This window comes from Myodes glareolus, chromosome 20, assembly GCF_982192425.1.
Source record: "Myodes glareolus chromosome 20, mMyoGla1.1, whole genome shotgun sequence".
Lineage (NCBI taxonomy): Eukaryota > Metazoa > Chordata > Mammalia > Rodentia > Cricetidae > Myodes > Myodes glareolus.
The window spans coordinates 27,566,535-27,591,682 of record NC_142045.1 but is presented as its reverse complement, the minus strand read 5'-3'; the positions used below and the strand labels follow the sequence as shown (position 1 = coordinate 27,591,682).

The following is a 25,148-nucleotide window of genomic DNA, read 5'->3' as shown; positions in this document are numbered from 1 at the left end:
GTACCCCATTTTTTTTTTTATTGGATTATATGATCTATTGGTAACCAATTTCTTGAGTTCTTTGTATATTTTGGAGATCAGCCCTGTGTCTGATGTGGGGTTACTGAAGATCTTTTCCCATTATGTAGGCTGTCGTTTTGTCTTGTTGACCATGTCTTTTGCTTTACAGAAGCTTTTCAGTTTCAGGAGGTTCCATTTATTAATTGTTTCTCTCAATGTCTGGGTTTTATTTAGGAAGTGGTTCCCTGTGCCAATGTGTTCAAGTGTACTTCCCACTTTCTCTTCTATAAGTAAGGTTCAGTGTGGCTGGCTTTATGTTGAGGTCTTTGATCCATTTGGACTTGAGCATTTGACTTTTAGTTGTGACAAACCCCTCTTTTTTTTTTTGAAAGTAATTTTATTAAATTATAAAAGTTTCCATTTACGCCCCTCTTCCCAACACCCTCCCACTCCCCCCTTCCCTCTCCTCCTCCCTCTTTGTCCCTAAGGGCAGTCAGGAAACCCCTCTTTTTTTGAACATCAATTTGGGAACAGAGGTCCAGTGGAGAAGTGGAAGCCTGAGGTGGGAGTTCCGTAGAGTTGAGACAAAATGTGGAGGTTGTAATGAAGGATAGGTTTGACATGTTTAGAATAACATCGGGAATGGACATGGCTTTGGGCAGATCTAGGGGAGTATTGATGCTAGCAATGTAAATGAAGGATCTTACGATGACCACATTTAGTGGACGGGTACTAGGAAGAGACGGATGCTGGAGAAGATGCTCAGCAGTGCAAAGGTAAAATGGATCCTGGGAGCTGTTCCACGCGCAGAGGAGTGAGGCTCACACCATGAGGAAATGGCCCAAACTGCCCTCCCTCTTTGGGGCACTGGAAATACCTCAGGACTGAGAGTTCCCCACTTAGTACGAATGCGCTGACTTGTTTTCCTGTAGCGTGTCTCATTAGTGTTCTGGGGCGGCAGAAAAAGTGTAAACACACAAGCGCCCATTTCTCAGAACAGTAAACTGGAGACCAGAGATTCTCACACTAAGAGTGTTGGAAGATGTTTTGAGTTTTGTATTCTGCAAGGCTCAGCAACATTTCCATGTTAGATCTAATTCTTTCTTTGTTGATTAGCTTGAATTGCTTATAGCAAAACCCTGTTCAGAGATGGGGTGAGACTTTGCGGGACAACAAAGGGGGTGCACAACTACAGAGTGTACTCTGTTTCTCCCCAAGTTCGTGCTGGAAGAACTGCAGAAGGTAGAAAGGCCACAAGGGATGGCGGGCACAGTAAAGATCTGTCAATAAATCCCATTGCCTTCCCTCCTGGCTTCAGTTTCCCCTTCTGTGAAATGACGATGATAACAGTTCTGATTTGGAGTTGTTTGGGAAAATAGTTAATATATGAAAATGTGGTAGATAGTAGTTTGGACGTTTGTGTTGTCGCTAATGGGAGCTGTGGTAAGAAAGAAGGAGCATTGTCTCAGAGCTCTCTCTACGTTGAAAGGGCTCAGAACTAAGTAATAGAAGGTCCTGTAGGGTTTTTTCCCCCTTAGCAAGCAGATTTTCTAGGCTTACATGCAATTTCTTGATTTTAAATTATGCTGTGAACTTTCTCCCTGAATTATATTTAGTTCTCTGATGTCATGTTAGGCCTGAGTAAGTGGCCAGTCAAACAATAGTGTGTTTGCTGGTCAGCACGGGAGAGAGCAGGCCTGTACATATGTCGTCTCAGTAGAAACAGTACTTGAACTCCACTGCTTGCAAGACTTTCTTCTTTTACCCAGCATCCTTTCACCCAACAAGTATTTATTCAGTCCCTTCTTTGTCATGTGCTAGGCACTTAGTCAGCAGCACTTAACTGAAGGGACAGAAGCCCTGTCCTTCTGAAGCTTGTCTTTTTGTGGTTCCCTTTTTATAATGGTAATTAGATTTTTTTTTATACTGTATGTTCAACTTAAGCAGATAACCACCAGATCCTGATGGGTTGTGAGGAGCACTCTGAAGGAAGAGATCATGTCTTCCTTATGTTTCTTCCCCTCTCTCTGTGTCCCTCCTCTCACTACAATGTCACCTTTTGAACAGTGCCAAGGGTTATACATATGTTGAATGGTAAATTGTTCTGTCTCCAACTTTGCTTTTGTTATCTCCTTTTAGACAAACGGTTTAAAGTCAGAAAGCTCTTACAGCATGCAAATATAAGTGTGCATTAAATGTTCATGATAGACAGGAAGAGGCTGTGCCCAGGCAGGAAGCAGGCTTTGAAGGAAATTTGTAGTGTAGTAAGTATTAAGGACTGTGCATTCGCTAGATGAACAAAGAGAGACCTGCTGTGAATTGTATTTCTGCTGATCAAGGAGACCAATAGAAATAAGGTTGTTGGAGACAAAAGCTTCAACATTAAGGGAACCTGGGTATTATTGTTCACTAACAATAACGATTTTTTTACTTTCCAATTAATTTTCTCATTGGTAAGGTAATTGGAATTTTTTAGCTTAAAAAATCAGCTTTTGAGATGTCCTGCAAAAATGTTGCATTAATATTTTGCTTTACTAACAAAATAAAATAGAGCTGATTGTAAACTTCCTTTGCATACAAATGAAGCTAAATAACTGCTTTTGGTTAATGACATGGGTTTAAGAGTAGATTTTTACCAAATCCACATTATGTTTTGGTGCTATTTGCTAATGGCTGCTGTGCACATTTTAAAACAGAGTAAAATGTAGTTACTATACAGTTGTCAGAGGAGAAGGCGCTGTAGTGCTTCCCATTGGGCTTCAGTGCTAGGCCATAGTGGTTCCTCACCTCTTCATGTTTGCGTTTGTACACTAGTCCTTGTGCTATTTCCTGGCATGAGATGTGAGACATCCAGAATCAGAGACTATCAGTTCCTAATCTGAAGACCTGTAAAGAAAAAGGATCCCTAGCATGAGGGGGTAACACAAGAATGATGATCAGTTGGTTTGGTTACCTTGTGGTGGTGCAGACAAAGCAGAATGAGAGGCTGCTGGTGGACAGTCTTTTTCAGTGAGACGAAGAGAGTATGGAGGATGGCAAGGGACTGAGTTCAGAGAGCGTGAGTGTACGTAGAGCTCCCGGGCTGAGTCTCAAGCTAGTCACAAACTGTCTTTGACATTCGTGTGATCTGCCAAGGAATTTTACACAAGTCGTAACATGATCAGACATTTCCTTTTTCCCCCACTATTTATTAATTATGACATTTTCATTCATGTTTATTAAATGTTTTGTACATATTCATTTACTTTTATTCTCTCTTGTGCTCCTCCTCCTCCTACGTGTTGAGACATGCTGTGTGTAACTTTGCCTTCCTCTTACAAGAGGGTGAGGCTGGAAGCAGACATTGCTGCTATTTCAGCTGTCATCCTAGACCTTGATGAAGTCAGTGTTGTAAGGACAAAGTCTAAGAAACATTATTAATATGTTTTTGTAGGATCCTGATAACCATGGAACGTATATACATTAAGACATGTAAATATTCGTAGCCACATTTATATAATTGAAAGAGCAATAGATTTTGGGATAATTCTGTTCACTGATGTATGAGAATTGGCTGAGTAAAAGAATTTGAGAATAATTTCTAAGGAAGTTAGAAATGTGTTAATGTTTTATTGCTTAAATGTTGTCTAGTTTAAGTTCAGTTTTTAATGATTGAACTATGCACTTAAACTTTGCAGAGAGAGTGGATCTCAGCAGAGTTCCTTTCCACAGGGAAAGACTCTAATGAGCTGTTGAGAAGTGAGTGTTTCTGAGCGGAGCCCTGGAAGAGAAAGCAGTCATTGATCTTTAACTCTTCTTACAGAAAGCCCCTGTCAATGTTGAATTTATCTGGTTACTCGTCTTACAATTTCCGTGTTTGACCTTTCGAAAGAAAGTACTATATGCTCATGAATTATAAATGCTAATTGATTATTTTTTGGCGGGGTAAGAATTGATATTAACCTAACAAATTAACTGTTTACGGATTGAGAAGGTGATGTAGTGTATAACAGCACTTGCCCTGCCACGTGAGGACCTGAGTTTGAACTTGTAGTGTTCGCATGAAAAACTGGTCAAGGCTGTGAATAAGGAGCTAATGCTGAGAGCTTGCTAGCTGGCCATTCTAGTTGAGATGGCAACCTTCTGCCTCAGTGAGTCTGTTGCAGTAAGTCACAGAGTGATAGAGGAACACATTTCCTCTGCTGGCCCCACGTATGTGTGCGCATGTTGCTTACCAGCACTCTCACATGCATTCACCACACTCTTACAATGACCCCTTTACACCAAAAAGATCTAATTGTCTAAAAAGTAGTTCAGTGGCATTTTGTATATTTCAATGTTGTTTAGTTTTGAAATGTTTTCACCACTTCAAAATAAAAATCCTGTACCATTAGCAGCTACTTTTCTATATTTCCTAATACCCTTCGCCGTATCAACCAGTTATTATTTTTCTTTTTATGTATTTACTTACTCTGGTATTTTATAGGGAATCAAATGTTATATGATTGTGACTTAGTAGCATTCACTTAATGACATATAGTAACATGTACTAGCACTTTTAAACTACTGTAATATTCCTCTACAAACACAATTTATTCAGTCATTGATGGATATTTGAATTCTTTTAACCCTTTGCCTGTTGTGTTTAGTGTTTTTGTTAGCATTAATCAATGAGGATGTGTTGTTTGGGTACCAGTTTTTATTTCTTTGTACCAAGACTGGAATTGCTTATGGTAAGCCTGTGTCTAGGTTTTTTAGGGAACCTGCGTAACTGTTTTCCTTAATGTCTAGAATAGCCAATATTTACATTGGTAGAGGGTGAGGGTATGAATTTCTCCGTATCTTTGTAACAGTTCCTCTTTCTTTTTCTATTTTTTGGTTTGGTGTATGTCTGTCTGGTTTATGCCTGTGCACGTGTATGCATATGTTTGAGAGTGAGTGTGTGTAATGCTGGGTGTCTTTCTTAGTCTCTTTCTACATTAAATTTTGAGACAGTCTAATCTGTAGCTCGCTGGTTCAGCAAGTCAAGTTGGTCATAAGCCCCAGGGTCCTCTTTTTTCTGTCTCCTCAGCACTGGGGTGACAGCTGTGCACACCATGACCAACTTTCCGAGTGCTGGGTATCCGAACTTGGTCTTTATATTTGTGTGGCAGCAAGGACTTTATCTACTGATTCTTCTCCAGCTTCCTGTTTTCTCTCTTAAAACTTATTATTGTTACTCTTGAGAGTGGTAGCTACCTATGGTTTTTGTTTGTTTGTTTGTTTGAGGTATGGTCTCCATGATACCTGGAGCTTGCTATGTAGATGAGATTAGCCTCAAACTTTGAGAGATCTGTCAGCTTCCCAAGTGCAGGAATAAAAGGTATGTGCCACTATGCCCAGCCCTACTCATGATTTCGATTTGTGTCACCCTGTCACCAATGACTTTGCGCATCTTTTCATACACTTATATGCCATTTGCACATTTTCTTGAAGACTTGTTTATTTAAGTTCTTTGTCTCTTAAATATTATCTTTTTGATACTGAATTTTTAAAAAGTGGTTTATATGGCCAGGCAGTGGTGGCAAACATGTTTAATTCCAGCATTCAGGAGGCAGAGATAGGCAGATCTCTGAGTTTGAGGCCAGCCTGGTCTGCAGAGTCAATTCCAGGACAGCTAGAGCTACGCAGAGAAACCCTGTTTCAGAAAACAAAAACAATGACAACAAAAATGTGGTTTGTATATGTTGAAAGTTATTTTGTTTTTATTGTGTATCTGTGTGTGTATGTGTGGGTCCCCTTGAAGGATAGAAGAGGGTGTTGGTGATCTGTCTGAGGAGGATGCTGGGAACCTGGAACTGAATCCTGGTCTTCCGAGAGAGCAGTAAGCAGTCTTAACAGCTGAGCCCTCTCTCCAGCTCCTTTCTGTACTCCAGGTATTAGATCCTTATCAGATATACACATGTACAGATTTTCTTTCCTTTTGTGTGTGGTTAATATCTCAATAATGTTCTTTGATACATAAAAGTTTTCAATTTAGAGGAGCCCAATTTATATCTTTTTTACTCATGCTTTTGATGCCATTTCTAAGAATTCATTGTTAATATGGAAACTTACCCCCTTTCTTTCTTTTTTCTTTTCTTTTCTTTTTTTTTTTTGGAGACAGGGCCTTAGTATGTAGTACTAGCTGACCTGGAACTTTTTGTGTAGGTCAGGCTGGCCTTGAACTCACAGAGCTCGCCTGCCTCTGCTTCCCAGCTTCTTAGACTATAGGTGTCCCACTGTTCCTGGCTTTTCTCTTTTGAAATAGTATTTCAGTATCTGGGGTAAGCTATATGAATTTTGTTGTTTCCTTCATCTTCCTGATTGCTGGAATTTATAGGTATGTACTGTCAGACCTGGTTCTGCATTTTCTTTAAGGTCTTTTCTAATTGAGAGCTCTTATTTTCGGGTCTTTGATCCACTTTTCTGTATTGTTTTGGTGTGGTGTTCACCTTCAGGGACTTTGACCATGTTAAACATGCTGGAGTTTCCAGGTTTTCTTTAAAATCTGAGCTTTTATGACTCCCCTCACCCATCTATTGCATTCTGCATTGCTGTAAAAACTGCAACCCATGGGCAATTCCATTGTCTTCCAGGTGAAGCAGCAACTTGGCCTGTTTGTACAGGTGGTTGCAGTTACCACTGATTGCCTGGGTACTAAGTCTGGGAAGCACTTCCCTAAGTGACCTTTTGCACGCAGGCATCCTGGAGATCTCTTCTTCAAGCAAAGGCTTTCAAATGAGTTCTCTTTTTACGTGGTGATCGTCTGATGGAAGGCAGTATGCAAAGCCTGAGATGCCTTCCTGTCATCTTACTGTACTGTTAAGTCTGTGGCTTCTTTATGCTTGGGATGCTCCTGCCTTGACCTCACCTTTATAAGTGCTTCTTTTCTGGCCAAACTGCAAACTTTTCCAATCTGTTTTATTTCTTGTTCCTAGTTTTCACTGTTAACTTAATAAGCAAAGAAAGTGTCATATTCCACGTAAATGCTGGGCTGTATTGAAATCACCTCTGCCAGGCCAATTAATTTGTCTCTTTTAAATTAAGCCACAAACCCACGCTTACTCAAGGCATGGACAGAATGTAGATGAGTTCTTTGTCAGAATATCACACACGACCATTTTCCAACCGAGTTGGTGTTCCTACCTGAAACCTCACGAGCAGTTTTCGATATGCACCCTTGTGTTGGCGTGCTGAGTGGCGAAAAGAAGCCATGTGCTGGTGTTTGGTAGCTTTTGTATCCCTCAGTTGTGACACCAGTGAATGAAAGCAGCAGGCACGTGGGTGTAGTGGCAGGTGACATCCTCTGGTATTACAGCTCTCGTGCAGGCCTTGGGTAGCAGGATTCTTAGCTCTCTACAAGGCCCTTAGGTCTTTGTAGGCCTAGGATGGGGATTCTTTAACCAGTTCTCACAATTCCTTATTGATATCCGTACACCAGGATTTCCTTGCCTGTACCACAAACTCTGGCTGTGTCCTGCTTTTTTTACAGTATTGGATCAGCTCTATCTGGACAGCCGACTGAAATTATCTGTGCCTAGTTTTCTTTCACCATACACAGTTGAGGACTGGATCCCAGCTGTGGAGAAAGGGTCCCTTTGCTATGTTTGTCCTTTTGGGAGCCTCAGCCTTGTTTTTTAATCTATCTGTCTATCTGTCTGTCTGTCTATCTATCTATCTATCTATCTATCTATCTATCTATCATCTATCTCTAATTTATTTTTTAAAAGAAAACAAACTATCTTTTTTCATTATACATACCAATCCAAGTTCCTACTCCTTCCCCTCCTTGTATCTCTTCTACTTACCCCCCTCCACTACTCAGAGAGGGTAAGAAACATTGCTTTGGAGAAGGTTCAAGGCTCTCTCCACTGTATCTAGGCTGAGCAAGGTATCCATCCAAAGAGAACAGGTTCTAAAAAACTCAGTACAAGCAGTAGGGATAAATCCTGGTGCCACTGCCAGTGGCCCTGCAGTCTGACCCAGACATACAACTGTCAACCACATTTAGAGGGACTAGTGTTGTCCTATGCTTGTTCCTTCCCAGTCCAGCTGGTGTTGGTGAGCTCCCATTAGCTCACGTAGACCGTTTCAGTGGGTGTATCCATCATGGTCTTGACCTCTTTGCTCATATTCTCATTCCTCCTACTGGACTTTGGGAGCTCAACCCAGTGCTCTGATGTGGGTCTCTGCTTCTGTTCCCATTAGTTGTTGGATAAGGTTCTATAGTGATATTTAAGATATTCATCAGTCTGATTACAGGGTAAGTCAAGATTGGGCCTCTTCTCCCCTATTGCTTAGGGTTTAGCTGGGGGTCATCCTTGTGGATTTCTAGTGCAAGGCTGCACCGCCTAAACCTCCCCACACAGTGACACCAACTGGGGTAAGATGCCCACGGTTTAGGGGGACATATCTCATTCAACCCTCTCATAGCCTGTAACTCTAGTTCCAGGACATCTCATACCCACTTCAGGCCTTGGTGGGCAGCAACAGTATGTATATGTGTATATATATATATATATATATATATATATATATATATATATATATGCAAGCACTCACATATATGCAAAAAAATAAGTAATCTTTAAAAAGGGAATATTTTATGTATAATTGAGTGCTTGTATTGAAAAAAACATTTAATTGTCCTTCCAAGATCTGCCCTTTTCCTTATTTTTAAAAGTATTAAAAATATTTTTATTTATTCATTGACCATTTCATGCATGATCATATTCACCCCAAACCTTTCTCTTACTCCTCGTGGAACTCTCCCAACAGGTCCTTCCACCCTCATGTCCTTTCTGTTTGTAAGCTCACTGAGCACATTCATGCTGCCTGCTTGTGCATGGATACAGGACCTCCATGGAGAATACACAGCCTATGAGCAGCCACATACCTGAACTATCATCATTTTGATGAGTTTTAAGACAGCATCTATGATGTAGCACTGGCTATCCTGTAACTTCCTATGTAGTCCATAGTGGCCTGAAACTCACAGAGATCAGCTTGCCTCTGTCTCCTAAATGCTAGGATTAAAGGCAGGTACCACCATAAATTAGTAGACTCTAGAATTTTTTTCTCTGAAGCATGTAAATAAGTATGAAGAACAAACTGAAAATGATATAAAGACCCATCACCCAGAGTTAACATTCATTTATAGATTATCTTATTGTTTCATCATATTTAAAGAATTATTTATTTTGTGTGTATGTGTGTGTGACACAGTATAAAGATGCATACCACATATGTGCAGGTACCTTCAGAGGCCAGAAGAGGGAAACCGGAAGAGGTTTGTGAGCCACCTGACATGGATGCTGGCATCCAAACCTGGGTCCTCTGCAAGATCAACAACTGCTTTTAACTGCTGAGCCATCTCTCCAGCCTTCATAGTATTCAATGTATGTATATTTATGTGTATTTCTAATATATGCATAAGACATTTTTCACTTAGGAATCTTTTTGAGACAGCATCTCACTGTGTTGCCTATGTTAGTCTTGAATTCCATTGAGTAGCTGGGACTACTGTTGAAACTACCATACTCTGGTTTTAATGGAAACAGAATTTTTATTAATTTTTGGTGGTACTGGGGAGTCAGTGCCTCTTTGAGGCCCATGTAGGCAGCTGTCTCCTATTGAGCCTTAGGACAAGTTTAATGTTAAAGTCTTAGAACTTTTTAAGGAGAGGTAAAACGGTAGCCACATTTAGAGGTTTTGTTGAAGATAGTATAAAGAGAAGTGTTATGTAATCTGTTTTACAAATGCTAAGCATCCAATTTTTGTCAAGCACTGTTTGCACATCTGTAAAGTAAATATTGATGTCCTTGAGAAGTACATGTTCTTTCAGCAAATAAGGACACTAAACAGTGAAAATGAGAATTAAAAATTAAGACAAGAAGAAGTGAGCTTTAAAAAAGCAGGAGATTAAAGGAGTAACTCATGGCAGATGTGTAAACTGACTGCAAACACTTGCCATGGGTGGGCCTGGCATCTAGAAAAGAAAATCAAGAATGTATCTGGGGAAACACTGTAAGCCGGTTACAGGGTCTGAGCATAGCCACAGTGCAGGCACTGTTTGGTTCCAGGCACCCACATCCTGTGGCTTGTGACTCCCTGTAACCAGCTCCATGGGGATCTGATGTCTTTGCTTCCTTGAGTGCGGGCTCCTGGGCTCAGGTCCACCTCTCCCCACATACACATAACTAAAGTAAATTTAAGGAAGCAGCCTGTAACAATGGCGATGATGTAACACGCCTGGTGTGTGACAGTCTGCCGCCATGACCACAGCATGAAAGGGTTCACGTTTATACACCCACACGCCTTGTAGATCATCGGCTGCATTATTGGTTTCCATCTAAGAACTGCAGAAACATTAAAGAGTGAGGGATGAAGGTAGGAACGATGAGTAAGCAGATTTGTTCGCTTTTTCAGCCTGTTAGTTCCTAGTGCTTACATACAGAAGTTCTGTCCCCTTAAAGAGTGACAGTACAAGTCATTTTCTCCTGTTCTGTTTTAAAGGCTGTGTAGAGGGTTAGGGAGAGTAACACTCCTGTCAGATCGTTAACACAGAACTAGAATAAAGTCAAGTTTTCTCTCAGTGCTAGCTATAGTGACAGCATTCACATTTGTGTGGAAACATCGTAAAGATAAAGCGTTCTGGTTTGGGAGACACACTCTGAAGTACACGGCTCATATTTTGGTCACCACAAAACCCAGGATTTTCTGCTGTTTCCCTAGTGCTCAAGATTTCAGAACCCCTGAAAAAAGTTTCATTGTCAATTGTTCACTTCTTGTTTTCTGTGTGGTGCTTTGCGGGGTTGACAACCTCTGATATAGTTGACAATACTGGCATTGAGAGAACTGTGAAGTATGTGTTTGTTAGCATCTCTCCCCCACCTTTTCTTCTTGTCTATTTTGACCTATTCATTGTTCTATGACTTGTAAGAAGTTTGTGAATCATCGCATGGTATGTCACTTTTCAGTCTTGAGCAAGAAAGTGTTTTCCAAGTAAGTTATATTACTGTTTAATGTAAAAGTTAGCAAAAAAAATGTGTTCAACATCTAAACATAGAGATAATATATAAAGGAATCAGGGAAAAGGTTTGCATTGTTGGATTTCTTACATATGACACCAAAAACAAAGGTAATAAAATAAAAAATAGAGGAGTTGGCATCCATAGAAATTAAAAGTGCTTGTGTATTGAAGGACTTGTCTACTATTTACACAATGAGAAAATAATGTACCAAATAGGAGGAAATATGTTTCAGTCCTATACTAGGCAAGGCTTGATATTTAAAGTGTGTCAGTACCGCTATAACTCAACAATAGCAATAGAATTTGATTAAGATGAGATGAGTGCACGGAGAAGATGTGCAAATGGACATACAGTGCAAGAAGAGATGCTCAGCATTACTAATTCATAGAGAAATGCAAACCAGAACCACAACTTTGTGCCCTTTAGGGTGGCTGTGTCAAAAATAGCAAACAGCAGGTGTTGCTAGCTATGAGAAGTCTTAGGAACCCTTGTACATTACTGGTAGGTACACAGGCTTCAGCATCTGTGGAAAATGGTTTAATATCCAAAAAGTCAGCGTTCCTGCAGTTCTTCTTCTGGTATGTACCATATTAGATTTGAAGCCCAGAGGAAAGAGACAAGGCAGAAAGGAACAGATTCTAACCTCAACACATGATTGCATTTATTAACATACACGGCAAAGGACGACCTCTCTCCCGTCAGAATGGAGGGGTCTGCAAGGGGCACCCTCTATAGGTGTGGGACTTTGGAATGAGGAACTTGTTGCAGCTCTGAGGGCTGTGTGCAGCTCCTTGGTCTTTCCTTTCTGAATTGTTTCCTTCAGGCAGGGCAGATGCTGTTTTAGCAAACATTCCTGTCTGGGCTGACCAGTGACTGTTGAACACAGTCAGCTGTTATCTTAGAGGAATTCTGTTTCTACAGCCAAGGCAATCTGTCACACCCAAACTAAAAGAAGAAGCACAAGTAAATGTTTCTTAACAGGTCAAGACGTGGAAGCGATTTAATTTTTGTTAATGGATGAGTAGGTAAACAAGATGTAGTGTGTACAAGCCACGGGTCACTATTCAGCCTGAGAAAGAAGCAGATTTTATACTTCTGTAGTACGTCAGTGTTTAAGTTATGCAGCAAACTGAGCCAGTCACAGAAAACATGCTCATGATTCTACTTCTGTGCTGCCCCACATTGTCAGATTCTGACAGGAAGTGAATAAGTGTTGCTAAGGGTTGTGGGTTTCTTTTTGTCAGGATAAGAAGGCTCTAGAGATATAAGATGGTGATCTAGTACTTGACAGTAAAAATATAGTTACTAAGCTATTTTTGAAATGGTAAGTTTTATATATATCACACCAAAAATGAGACAGGTGACCTTCTCAGAAGACCTCTCTGTCACCTACAAGATAGTCCATATAGACATTCTTCACTAAGATTCTTCTCAGGTGATTGTAGGTTTTGTCAAGTAGGCAATTAAAGCTGACTATCACAGCTACACTGTCCTTGTTGCCTCCAGGATGTCTTTATTGCTGGTTTGATGAAACTGCGATGTATTCAGTGTTTCTCATTATTTTAAAATATTTTATTCTCTTTATTTAAAATTAAAAAGAATTTTTTTGGGGGGACAGGTTCTTGATATAAATAGCCCTGGATGGGCTTGAATTAGCAGCAGTCCTCCTGCTTCTGCCTCCCCAGTGCTGGAATTACAGTCATAAGCATTTTTTTAAAACCAAAATTTATATTTTATTTTTATTTATTGTATGTGTTGGTGTGTGCATTCTCTAGGATGTGTGTGTAGGTCAGAGACCAACTTGAAAGAGTCATTCCTCTCCTTCCATCACTGTGGGCCCTGTGGATGGACTCAGATGGTCAAGCTCAGCAGCCACTGCCTTCATCTGCCAAGTCATTTCTGTGGCCCTGAACAGGATTCTTCTTCCACTAATGTTTGAGATTAGAATAAAAAGCAGCAGGTTTTGTCACGGTGTCACCATGCATTTGTGTCACTGTACATTGTTCCCATTCTTTTTTCTCCCCAACTGTTCTATCCCTGCCCCTGTAGCTGGTCCTTCCCTCAACTAGTTCCCCTTCTGCTTCCCATTACATGTATTTTGTTACCCTCCGTTTCCCATTGATCTCATCCTTCTTCAAGTTTTGTGATTTACTTCTGTGCATGCATGCACTTGTACACACACACTCACATGTGTTTACACACACGTAATTTTACGTTTCTGCATAAGAGAAAGCATGTTATTCGCTTTTCTGAGACTGACTTAATTCATTTAAGATTTCCAATTAAATTACTTTTCTTGAATATGTCAGTATTTCATTTTTCCTTATCACCCCGTAAAGTTTCATTTTGTACATCTGTTGACATTTTTTTATTTTGAGTAGTACAGACATAAACATGACTGCATAAAGCATTTTAGTATTGTTGATTTAGAATCATTCAGATGTATATCCAGTAATGGTTTAACTGGGTCATATGGTTACTCAGTTTTCATTTTGCTTTAATTACTGTATCTGTGTGTATGTTTAAGTGTGCTCATGCACGAGTACTTGTGAGCTTGTTACTACACACATGGAGGTCCAAGGAGTTGGTTGTCTCTTTCTACCTTGTATATCCTGGTGATTGAACACAGGTTGTCAGCCTTATCAGCAGATGCCTTCGTATGGTCATCTATCTTAGTGGCTGTATTCTCAGGTTTTTGAGGAAGATCCATGGCAAATTAGCCGGGCAGTGGTGACGCACGCCTTTAATCCCAGCACTGGAGGCAAAGGCAGGTGGGTCTCTGTGATTTCGAGGCCATCCTGGTCTACATGAGCTAGTTCCAGCAAAGCTACAGGGAAGCCTTGTCTTGAAAAAACAAAAAACAAAAGAAAACCCCAACAAATTGGTTGTATAAATTTATATTCCTGTCAGCAGTGAGTAGGGGATCTTTATTTCCCACCTCCTTGCCAGCATTTGTTATTTGTTTCCTTGATTTTATCATTTTGAGTTTGATGAGAAACCATCTTTAAATCTTTAAATTAGCATGTCTTCAATGACTAAGAATGTTAAACACAAACTTATAGGTTCCTGTTGGCCCTTTGTATTTTTCTTCTTTTGAGAATTGTTCATGTAGTTTATTGGTTCATGTATTGATTAATCATTTGATTTTACTGGTGTTTCAGTTTTCAGCTTTTTATCATATATATCAATCCCTTGTCTGGTGTCTAGTTGGCAGGGGTGCTCTCCCCATCTGTAGGCTGCTCCTTGAGTCTAATGATTCTCTCCTCCTCCAGTGGGCTCCTCCTGTTCAGAAGTCCTTGCCTCATACTGACATCTTGATGAAAAGTTTCATCCATTTTGAACTGAGTTTTGAGAGACAGACAGACAGACAGACAGACAGACAGACAGAGAGAGAGATCTGATTTTGTTTTCCTACATGTGGAAGCACAGTTTTCCCAGCACCATTCATTGAAGAGGTGGTCATTTCTCCAATTTATGTTTTTGACAGCTGTAGCTGTGTGGGTTTATTTTTGGATCCTCTATTCTGTTCCAATAATTGCATGTCAATTTTTTGTTCCAGTACCATCCTGGTTATATTATGCTGGCTTAGTAATATAATTTAAAGATTATTTCATTGATTTTGGCCTTTTAACCTTTTCTTCCCCCTTTCTATTATGAATGGAATTTCTCCCATATTTCATTCTTGCCAAGTTTGCTATTGGTATATAGAAAAGCTACTTTTTTTTTTTTTGGTATGTGTGTGTCCTGTTATTTTGTGGAAAATGTTCTTTAGGTTTAAGTGTTTTCTGGTGGAGTCTTGAAGGTTTTTAAGTATAGGATCATGTTGCCTACAAGTAAGCATAGTTTCCCTTTCTCATTTCTGGTCTGTATCCCTTTTTAAAAATCTTGTTGTATTGCTCTAGCCACAACTTCAGTCATATAGCGACTAAATGGAGCAAGTGGGCACCTTTGTCATTCTACATTTCATAAGACATGTTTTGTTTTCCCCATTTAGAATGTCACAGGCTATGGGTATGTCATATGTAACTTACTGTATTGTGTTTTTTATTTTTCTTTCTGTTCCTCATTTCTTTGGGGATTTTGTCATGAAGTAATGCTGGACTTGTAGGAAGCCTCGTCTGTAGTGATTGAGATGATAACGTGATTTTTGCCCTTATGTCTGTTTATGTGCTGAATTATACTTATTGATTCACATATATAGAACTGAACTTTATGGCAAATGTCATCTTAATGTGTTTTTGAATTTGATTTGTTAGATTTTTCTGTGTTTCTATGCATGTATTTTGTGTGTGGTGTGTTGTTTGTGAGTTTATGTGTGGAGTCTAGCAGTTGATATCTCTGTCTTCCTCTATTGTTCTCTGCCTTCTTTCTTTATTTACTTTTTTTGAGTCAGGATCTCACACTGACCATGGTGCTCATTAATTGACTAGACAGGCGACAAGTGAGCCCTGTAATCTGCCTGTCCCCCAACTCACACTGTTGGAATTCAGATGTGTGCTGCCACACAGACATTGTGTGGGTGGCATTCTGCTCTCTCTGTAGGAGTATACAAACTGAAGCACAGTGTGCCAATGTAAAGTACGTGGTCATGGAGAAGTCTTTGTTATTCAGGTAAAGCTTTCATACTCAGCATCGATGATACTGAGTTAGAATCATGAGATCAGGTTGTGGAAGATCTTGGTATTTGAAAGGAACAGCTTCCTTTAACAGCCATTTAGTAACCTACAGGTTCCCTTGAAGATCATGTTTAGTTTTTAGAAATGGTATAAGTAAACCCTTTAAAAGAAAAGTCATTCATTATCTTTTCTTCTTCTTCCTGTAAGACTGGGATAGGGACTGTGGGGTAAGGGTGGATGCGGAGGGATGAGAACCTCACTGTGTTGTTGTTCAGGCTGGTCTCTGTTGTGGTCCAGCCTCGATGGCGTTCACACATTCCAGGGTAGGGGGGGGGTGTGTGGATTAGAAAAATTAGGTAGGAGGAACAGAGATGAAGAAGAAATACAGAGTCATAGGATAGAACTGGGAGGGCTATCTGGTAAATACTGAATAGGCCTGTGTTTATTTTCCATTGCTTATATACCCCAATCCAAAAATGGGGGTGGGTGGGAAAAGGCAAAAGACTGCCTTAACATGACACAAAGTAGAAAGAAAACAATTATTTGTTTCCATACTTGAGACATCAAGCCACTGTTTTCTGAGTTAAGCATTCTGGTGTTTTAGGCAGAACTCGCAGTGACCACATCTTAGACTAAGTATCTAAGTGGTGATATCTAAGTGACCCAGCCACTCCCTGGGTCAAACCTTCTGTCTTATCCTTATCCTTGAAGGAGTAGATATAGGCTTGAATTTTCTGACTTTTGTAAGGTGGAGCAGATCCACCTCTGTGGGTCATCTTAATATCCAAAATACCAAGTAACCACACCCTAGGTCAGGTCATCTTGTTTGTAGCCACTTCTTAAGTCAGACTTCCTATCAGTAACTTTACAGAGCCTGAGTAAGGTTAAGCTCTCTGACCTTCAGACAAGATGGGGCGGAGCTACTTCTCTGGGCCCTCACAGGTCTTCATCTCACTGCAGCTTTCTAAGTAGCTGGGACTACAGGTTTATGTCCTTGTATCTTTCTTGGAAAAGGATTTATAGCAAACTTATGAATCATTTCCTTTTAAATGCTTTTCTCTAGTGAAGAATCATATATAGCTGAATGTTGTCTAGTAACATGATGTATTCCTCTTCACACAGTAGGCTAAGTGCTAGGAGGAGCCATTAAAGAATTAAAACTTTTCCCTTTAGAAGGCTTATTGATGAAGCAAAGTCACTTTAAACTAAAATGTAGAAACTTTCATGCTTTCTTGAGAATGTATTGATCACGAAAGTCTTAGTGTTACTAATGTTGGGATGAAAACCACGACCACAAACAACTTGGAGGAAAGGGCTTATTTGGCTTACACTTCCATATCACTATTCATCATCGGAGGAAGTCAGGACAGGCACTCAAACTAGGCAGAAACAGAGGCAGGAGCCGATGCAGAGGCCACGGAGGGTGCTTCTTACTTCTTGCTTCCCATGACTTGTTCATGTCATAAGTGCTTCGCTGAATGTTAGAATAGATGGAGATACAAAAGAAATAAAGAGACATAGGATAGTACCAGGAAGGCAACTCAGTGAATGCAGAATCTGTCCGCGTTTATTTTCCATACACTTATATACCCCAGTACAGAAAGGGGGAAAGAAGGCAAAAGACTGCTTTAACATGACACAACCAGAACAGTTACTTACTTCAATACTTGAGACATTAAGCCGGTATTACCTGAGTTAAGCATTTTGATGTTCTGGGCAAGATATGCAGTGAATACACCTTAGACCGAGTATCCTGTAGGCAACCACCCTCTATGTCAAATCTTTTATTTTAAAATGAAGGAGCTGGAGTAGCCTTAAATTCTCTGACCTGCAGTCAGTTAGGGTGGTGCAGATCCACCTCTATGGGCCATCTTAACATGCAAGAAACCAAGTAACCACACCCTTGGCCAAGATATCCTGTTTGTAGTCACACCTGTTGTCAGCAACTTTGAAAGAGTAAAAATAAGCTCAAACTCTCTGACCTTTAGTCAAGGTGGAACAGGCTCACATCTGTGGGCCCCCACATGTTCAGCCTGTTTTTTATGGAACCCAGGACCACCATCCCAGGGATGGCCCCACCCACAATGGGCTGGACTATCTCACATCAATCACTAATTTGAAAAATGCCTTACAGGCTTCTCCATAGCTCAATCTTATGCTCTTAGAGGGGTATTGTCTCAGTTGAGGTTTTCTTCTCTCAGATGACTTTAGCTTGTGTCAAGTTGGTAAAACTAGTCAGCACAATGAACCTTCTTCATAGAAACTGCATATATTCACACACACACAAAGTTAACCTTTGCTTCAGATTTGTAGTTCTTCTTCTTCTTCTTCTTCTTCTTCTTCTTCTTCTTCTTCTTCTTCTTCTTCTTCTTCTTCTTCTTCTTCTTCTTCTTCTTCTTCTCCTTCTCCTTCTCCTTCTCCTTCTCCTTCTCCTTCTCCTTCTCCTTCTCCTCCTCCTCCTCCTCCTCCTCCTCCTCCTCCTCCTCCTCCTCCTCCTCCTCCTCCTCCTCCTCCTCCCAAAAGCTTCACAGCGTTGTCACCTGTTCATAACATAAGGACCATCAAGATGAGGTGACTGAATAAATGCTTTAGAAGCACCCTCTCATCTCCGTTCAGATTGTTTTCTTGACTTTGTTTTATGAATCTGTGCCACATTGTCTAATGTGAGGGTCATATGCTCATCAAGGCCAGTAGTCTGTTGGCACACTCACTAGCTCTCACAGCCTTATCTTCATCTGAGATAGACTGCCTGGACCATCACTGTCTGCACCCTTGACCCCAGCCATTGCACATCGTGGCACTCCATATTGACCATATGAATGTGTGTGCTGCCTAGTGTCTCAGTAACACACCGGTAAAGCTACTTTACCTTAAAAAGTCATTTCAACAAAGGTATATATTTACATTTTTATTGTAGCCCAATTCTCAATATAAAATTTACTTCAGCTCTACAGTGCAGTGATTTTAATATGTTTATAAAATTGTGCAACTAACACCAAAATCTAGTTTAGAACGTTTTTCTAATCTTCCTCCCTGTCTCTGTGAGCAGTCAGTCTCTGCTTTCACTTACCCCCTTGTCTTTACCAAACCTTGTCATAGGCTCTGTCCACATCAGTCAACTCTAACACATTTTCATTACCAATGTTAATGGATTTGTAAAATGGTGTTTCAGAAACTATGTACAGGTATTTTGCTTTCAATGTGTGAGTCAGATTCAGACTTTGGATCTGTCTCATTCCCCACCAAGAGCACTCACTCGGTATCATCAATGTTGATTCTCTGTAACTTATTGGTATTTATTGAAGCAGTTCACTATAAAGTCTATTGCCTTTGTTAATCACGTTCTCATTTTTTTTCATGAAAAGTATACTATATAATTGGTTGAGACTTGCCAATAAAATTTTTTTCCACTGTTGAATCTTCAGTCCTATCCTGGGATTTTGATTTGTTATAAGATAGATTGGAGAGTAATTTAGAGAACCGAATGATCTGGGAGAAGCAAACACCAATTGCCTTTTATTATTTTTATTTTTAATAGCAAAGGAGCTAGTTTATGAAGGGAAAGATACAGGGGTTCTGGAGGTAAGCCGTGACGTCACAGTGGCCTGGTTCCAAGAGTGCAAGGGAGAAAAGGGGTCATTTTTGGATGTAGATAGGGAAAATAAAATGCTACATTATTAGGAAATCAATGCAAAAAATTGAATGCCCCATACCAAAAGTCCTCAGTATGGGAAGTATTTTATTGTATTTCTGTAAATTATACCAATTGAATGTTTCTAATTTAAAAAATCATAAATGTGAAATTTTACAAGATCTGGAATTTTTTGATTTCTAGATCAGAGAGGATCAACCAGTTTTTCCTGCTTTAATGTCAATACAACACATAAAGGTATCTTCCACTTTCAATCCCAGCAATTGGGAGGCAGAGGCATGTGGATCGCTGTGTATTCAAGGCCAGCCTGAACTGTAGAACTTTAAGACAATTCTGAAACCATTTCTGACAACTCTCAGTACTCCCCCTCTTCCCCTGGGAACCAAGGACATAACAGCTATGCATGCACATACTGAGATGTTGGGAACTTTCCATCTCCCTGAATAGGGGCAAGATAACTCTTAGGTGTTGACTCAGTTACTGATGTTTTAACTTAGTCCCTGGGAAGAGGCAAAGTGACCCTCAGAAGTGTCCCTTCTGAGGACACTCTCATCTGATCTGGCAACCACTCTCCAGCCAGTTATTGGTAATAGTCCTTTTGAATAAGCCAATCATAATAGTTAAAGAGCAACCCCTAGACACCCCTTCCTTCTGTGGTTTTGCCCTTTAAAAATAGCCTGTACCAGCCATTCAGGGTCTTCTAGCCTCCCGACTGCTGGAGGACCCTGTCATGACAGAATTAATAAAATCTTCATGTTTTTACATCAGCTGTGATGTGAGAGATGGTCTCTTGGGGCGACTCCTCCTCGGTGATTGGATGCTAGGGTCCAACAGAACTACATACATACTAAGTTGTAAATCAGCTGTTGTTATTGTGAGACCTTGTCTCAAAAAGAAAGAAAACAATAGGGAGGGAAAAGGTAAAAGAAAGTACATACGTGGTCTTTATTTGTAGGTGGTCCCTGCAAGTCTAGTCACCTGGTCTTAGTAGGGAATTCTAAGCCATCCAGGGCTACCCAATGAAGCCTATCTCAAATTACATGAATTTATATTTAGCAAATGTATATGAATTTTTGTATTGAACAAAAGATACAATTTCTACAAATGTAGAAAAACTTTAAATTTTAAAGCAAAGTTGTCTTCTTTCTTTTTATCGTATTTTGATTGAAATCTCATTTCTCCAAAAACTGGGTTGGTGAACAAGTTGTGCTATAACAAAGCTCTGTGGGGGAAATATTTGTTCTGTGCTTAAAATGCAGAACATAGAATCTCTGGGAGTGTGCTACCACTTAAAACTAGCCTCCTCCCCTAGTACTGTGGGATTGAACATACCCTTGTGTTTGCTAGGCAAATGCCCAACCACTGAAGTGCCTCCCTGTCCTGGATCACTGTAAATGTCCTAGTCTCTGGAAATTCTTTGTGATTTTGAAATACTTTTATTTTGATTGGTTTTTTTTAGAGAAAAGTTCTCTCTCTCTCTCTCTCTCTCTCTCTCTCTCTCTCTCTCTCTGTGTGTGTGTGTGTGTGTGTGTGTAATCCTTACTCTTCTGGAACTCATTATGTAGACCTAGCTGATCTTGAAGTCATAGGTATCAGCTTGCCTCTGCCAACTTAGTGCTGGGATTAAAGGTGTGCACTACTATGCCTAGCTTCAAAATATTTCTTAGTTTTATTAACACATTTATAATTAATATTAGAACATTAGGAATCAATGTGGAAAATGATTTCTTCTAGGGGATAAAGCACCAGCTTTTCCAGTTATTCTTTCTTTCTCTCCTAGGTGATTTACGAGATGCTGCTCTCCATAGGGATGCTCATGCTGTCTGCCACACAAGTCTACACCATCCTGACTGTGCAGCTCTTTGCATTCCTGAACCTGCTGCCTGTAGAAGCAGACATTTTAGCAGTAAGTGTATTATAATTTATTTATGTCTAAAAATATCACTCAATGCTTAAAAAAGAGCCATGGATGATGGATCTTATAATGTGTTTATAAACACACGGAACTACGTACAATTACTTGAAAATTGAGCATGTTGTATTTTCTTTTCTTTGCTTAATATCCAGCATAAATTTCTTGTACATTTAAGTGCCCCATAAATGATGTGTTTGTTCCTGAGACTATGTGCCTATACCTACTTCCTTGTGTTTTATGTAGAACCTTTTGTTTTGTTTTGTTTTTGAGACAGGGTTTCTCTGTGTAGGCTGTCCTGGAACTCTCTCTGTAGACCAGGCTGGCCTTGAACTCACAGAGATCTGCCTCCCAAGTGTTGGGAATAAAGGCGCACAACATCACCAACCAGCTCTTATGTAGAATCTTATTGGTTTCTTTACTACCTGGTATCTTTTATTTCCTTTTTTAAGACAGTTCTTGTTATCATAATCCTGGACATCCTGAAACCTGTGTAGACTAGGCTGACCTTGAGATCCACCTGGCTCTGTCTCCTGAGTGTTGGGATTACAGGAGTATACCACCACACCTGGTCTCTTTCTTTCCCTCCCTCTTTTCCTTTCTCCCTCCCTTTTACTCTTCCCCTTCCCTCCCTTCTCCCTTTCTTCCCTCCCCTTTCCTCCCCCCCTTTCCTTCTTTGCTTTCGTAGCAAACATCATGATGTTGTGAGTGTAGCAGTATTAAGCATGGATGTGCCACTTCATGTTATTTTGTTAATTACAGTTGAATGACAGCCCTTTAGTTGATCCCAATTTGCCTTTGATTTCATTGTTTGTATTTGTCAGAGAGGCTTGGTTACTTGATGGTCAGCAAGATGAGTGTCAGAATCACATAGTAAGAAGTGGCAGGGATGGATAGATTATATGTAATGGTAGTCTAGAGCTTTGGTAATAGCGTTGCAAGGTGAGTTAAATTCTTGTTCACGTGGTAAGATGACCTTGAGCAAATTACTTAACATCTCCGCCACAGTTACCTGACAGTGAAAGTGACAGTATAGTTGTACCTTGTGGGCCAGGGCTCTGACTCCCGCTCCTTCCAATGGTGTAAATGGTGTAAGTTGTTTTAGGTATTCTGTGTTCATCATGAGAATGAAGGTGATAGTAATAGTTTATATTACAGGGTTGGAAATGAATGAATACCTGTCTTCCAAGCCTGATGGATGTTACAAGTACTGTTCAAGAGAGAGGTTTTAGATCCAAAAATTTAGTCATAAAAGCCAAGAACAGTTATTTGTGGCTTCTTCTATTTCCTCGTTTTCAAAGCATACTTTTTTGGTTTTTCGAGACAGGGGTTCCCTGTGTAATAGACCTGGCTGTCCTGGAACTAGTTACTTGTGTACCAGGCTGGCCTCTAACTCACAGGGATTCACTTGCCTCTGCCTCCCGAGTGCTGGGATTAAATAAAGGCATGTGCCACCCTAGCCAAAGCATACATTTTAAAGTGCTACCTTTACACACTTGTATTTTCTTTTGCTCTTTCTACACTGATCTGAATCAATTTCTTTATTTTACATTAGTGTCTTTGGGAAGGGTTAAATGACCTCCTTAGATTCAATACTGAGTTGAGTAACTAAAATAACGATACTTTAGGAGATTGAATGTGAACTGTGTTAGTTGATTTGAAAGCACTTTGTGTCGAAAGTATTTTGTAAATCGCTCTGAAAGTGTTAACTACTGTTGCAATAGGAACTCAGTGTATAGCAGTTACCATGTATATTTGATGGTTCACAGGTACGATTTTGGGCTGGGTCTCCAAGTCAACAGAATGAATGATTGTCCAGTGAGAAGAAAAGGGAAAGCTGGGTCAACAGAATGAATGATTGTCCAGTGAGAAGAAAAGGGAAAGCTGGGTGTATGCATAGACATTCAGGCACTGGATCACCCCAGTCCTGTGCTCCCTGCTGTGTTAGCCCGAGCTCTTGTTTGCTGCCTGCACCAGCTTTCACTGTGACAGGAGCTGAGGGTGAGGCCACGAGACTTGGCATCTGGCAGCTGTCCTGATTGAATGGTGCTTATTCTGTAGGAGAGAGAGACATGTCTGTGCCATGGCATAGCTATGAGGATAAAGTTGCTCACCTGCAGTACTTCTTATCTCATGCCTCCGGTAGATGATGCTGGAAGAGCAGGATTGTCCAGTAGGTGATTGATTCAGGGTAGCACACCTGTCCACTTGGATATGTGACCTCTATGCTTTGTAACTCCCAAGGCTTACTTGATGCTTACATCGTTTTAAAAAGGTCTTATTTATATTTATTGTATATGTATTTGTGAATGCCTGCATGTATGTATATGCGTTGCGTAGTACGCATTGCGGCTAGAAGGAGGTGTCAGTCTTCTTAAACTAGAGTTAGAGGTGATTTTAAGCTACTATGTGGGTGTTGCTAGGATAGGAACCTGGGTCCTCTGAAAGTGCTCTTAGCCCCTGAGCCACCTCTTAGCCCCTGGAGACTTTTCTGTCTTGTGATTAGTATCAAGTAACTCCCTTACTTTGTAAATATGTTTTCTATTTATGACTTACAACTTATGAACAACTCTTAAATTCTGCTATAGCATAGATTTCATCTGCGTTACAAAACTATGCTTTTTCCTATTATTCTTTTTTCTCTTGTTTTCTATATAGTAGATTAATAATTTTAAATGATATGACAGACTTATCTCCAGTTAGGTACTACTATCATCTATAAGCTTTTTTGTGGTGTTGGAAATGGAACTCAGGGCTTCATGTATGCTAGGCAAGGCTCTACCACTGAGCTATGTCCCTAGTCCTCCTATTATCTCCTAAAAACACTCTCTTTTATTATAGTAGAGGACTCAATACTGTAGCACAAGGATCAATATCTGTATGGAAAATGGAAATTGTTTGAGTAACTTGGGCTATTGAGATGGGTAAAGTGCTTACTTCATAAGTCTGAGACCTGAATTCAATCCCTGAAACCCACATCAAAGAGGACGTGAAGAACCATCTCGACAAAATTATCTTCTGACCTCCGTATGCCCTTTATGGCATGTGTGTACCATTCCCAACAATAATAAATCACATCAAAATACGTAAATAGCTTTAGCTTTCCCTATTATGTGCTCCGCTGAATTTGGTCCCTAAGTCACTAGTTCTCGACTGGTTGTGACCCATTGTGGGGCAAATGACCCTTTCATAGAAGTTGCCTAAGACCATCAGAAACACAGATATTTATATCACATTCATAACAGCATCAAAACTACAGTTATAAAGTAGCAACAAAAATAACTTTATGGTTGGGGGGTCACCACAACATGAGAAACTCTTTTAAAGGGTCACAGCATCAGGATGGTAGAGAACCCTGTCTTAGTGTTCTTTTATATAAAAATTGACAGTGCATCAGAGTTTGAGTTGGTGTTACTTTTGCTGGGAGGAAATGTCATCTTTCATAGCTTTCATCAGAAATCCTGTAAATTTCTTCTATTAAACCAGACCCTTAAAATATAGAGAAAATAAAAGGGAACTTGTCTTCTGAAATTATATATCTAGAAAATTCGTTGTCAGGGAATTAATTATCTTTGCCCAGAAAACAGTAGATGTGTAATGTTACAGAATTATTGTTCATGTTTGATAATACATGAAGTTAGAATCAAATTTAAGTGGTTTATGTAAATTATGTTTATTCTTGCTATCTTAATTGATGCTCTGTTTCTATTTTATGATGTTGCACTAGTAAATCAGAATTACAGAAATGATAATTTATGTGATTTAATAAACTTTAAAATGTAATATATAAATTTATTTTAACTTGATTCTTTTAATTTTATATTTAGTATAATTTTGAAAATGCATCTCAGACATTTGAGGATCTTCCAGCAAGATTTGGCTATAGGCTACCAGCTGAAGGCTTAAAGGTGAGAAGATTACTAACATAGAAGATA

At 39.8% G+C, this 25,148-nt stretch overlaps 1 protein-coding gene across 2 annotated transcripts in view; it reads left to right on the top strand.

Moving 5' to 3' along the window:
* Rnf13 (ring finger protein 13) overlaps positions 1 to 25,148 on the top strand; it is an 80,207-nt gene that overhangs the window by 5,036 nt on the left and 50,023 nt on the right. Inside the window, exons 2-4 of one of the 2 annotated variants that reach the window (XM_087899498.1) lie at positions 9,254 to 9,398; positions 21,082 to 21,207; positions 25,041 to 25,121. In XM_087899498.1, the coding sequence (XP_087755624.1) occupies positions 21,094 to 21,207; positions 25,041 to 25,121 (195 nt within the window). In that variant the 5' untranslated portion in view covers positions 9,254 to 9,398; positions 21,082 to 21,093. The remainder of the gene's footprint in view (positions 1 to 9,253; positions 9,399 to 21,081; positions 21,208 to 25,040; positions 25,122 to 25,148) is intronic. The other variant, XM_087899499.1, reaches the window with a different exon arrangement.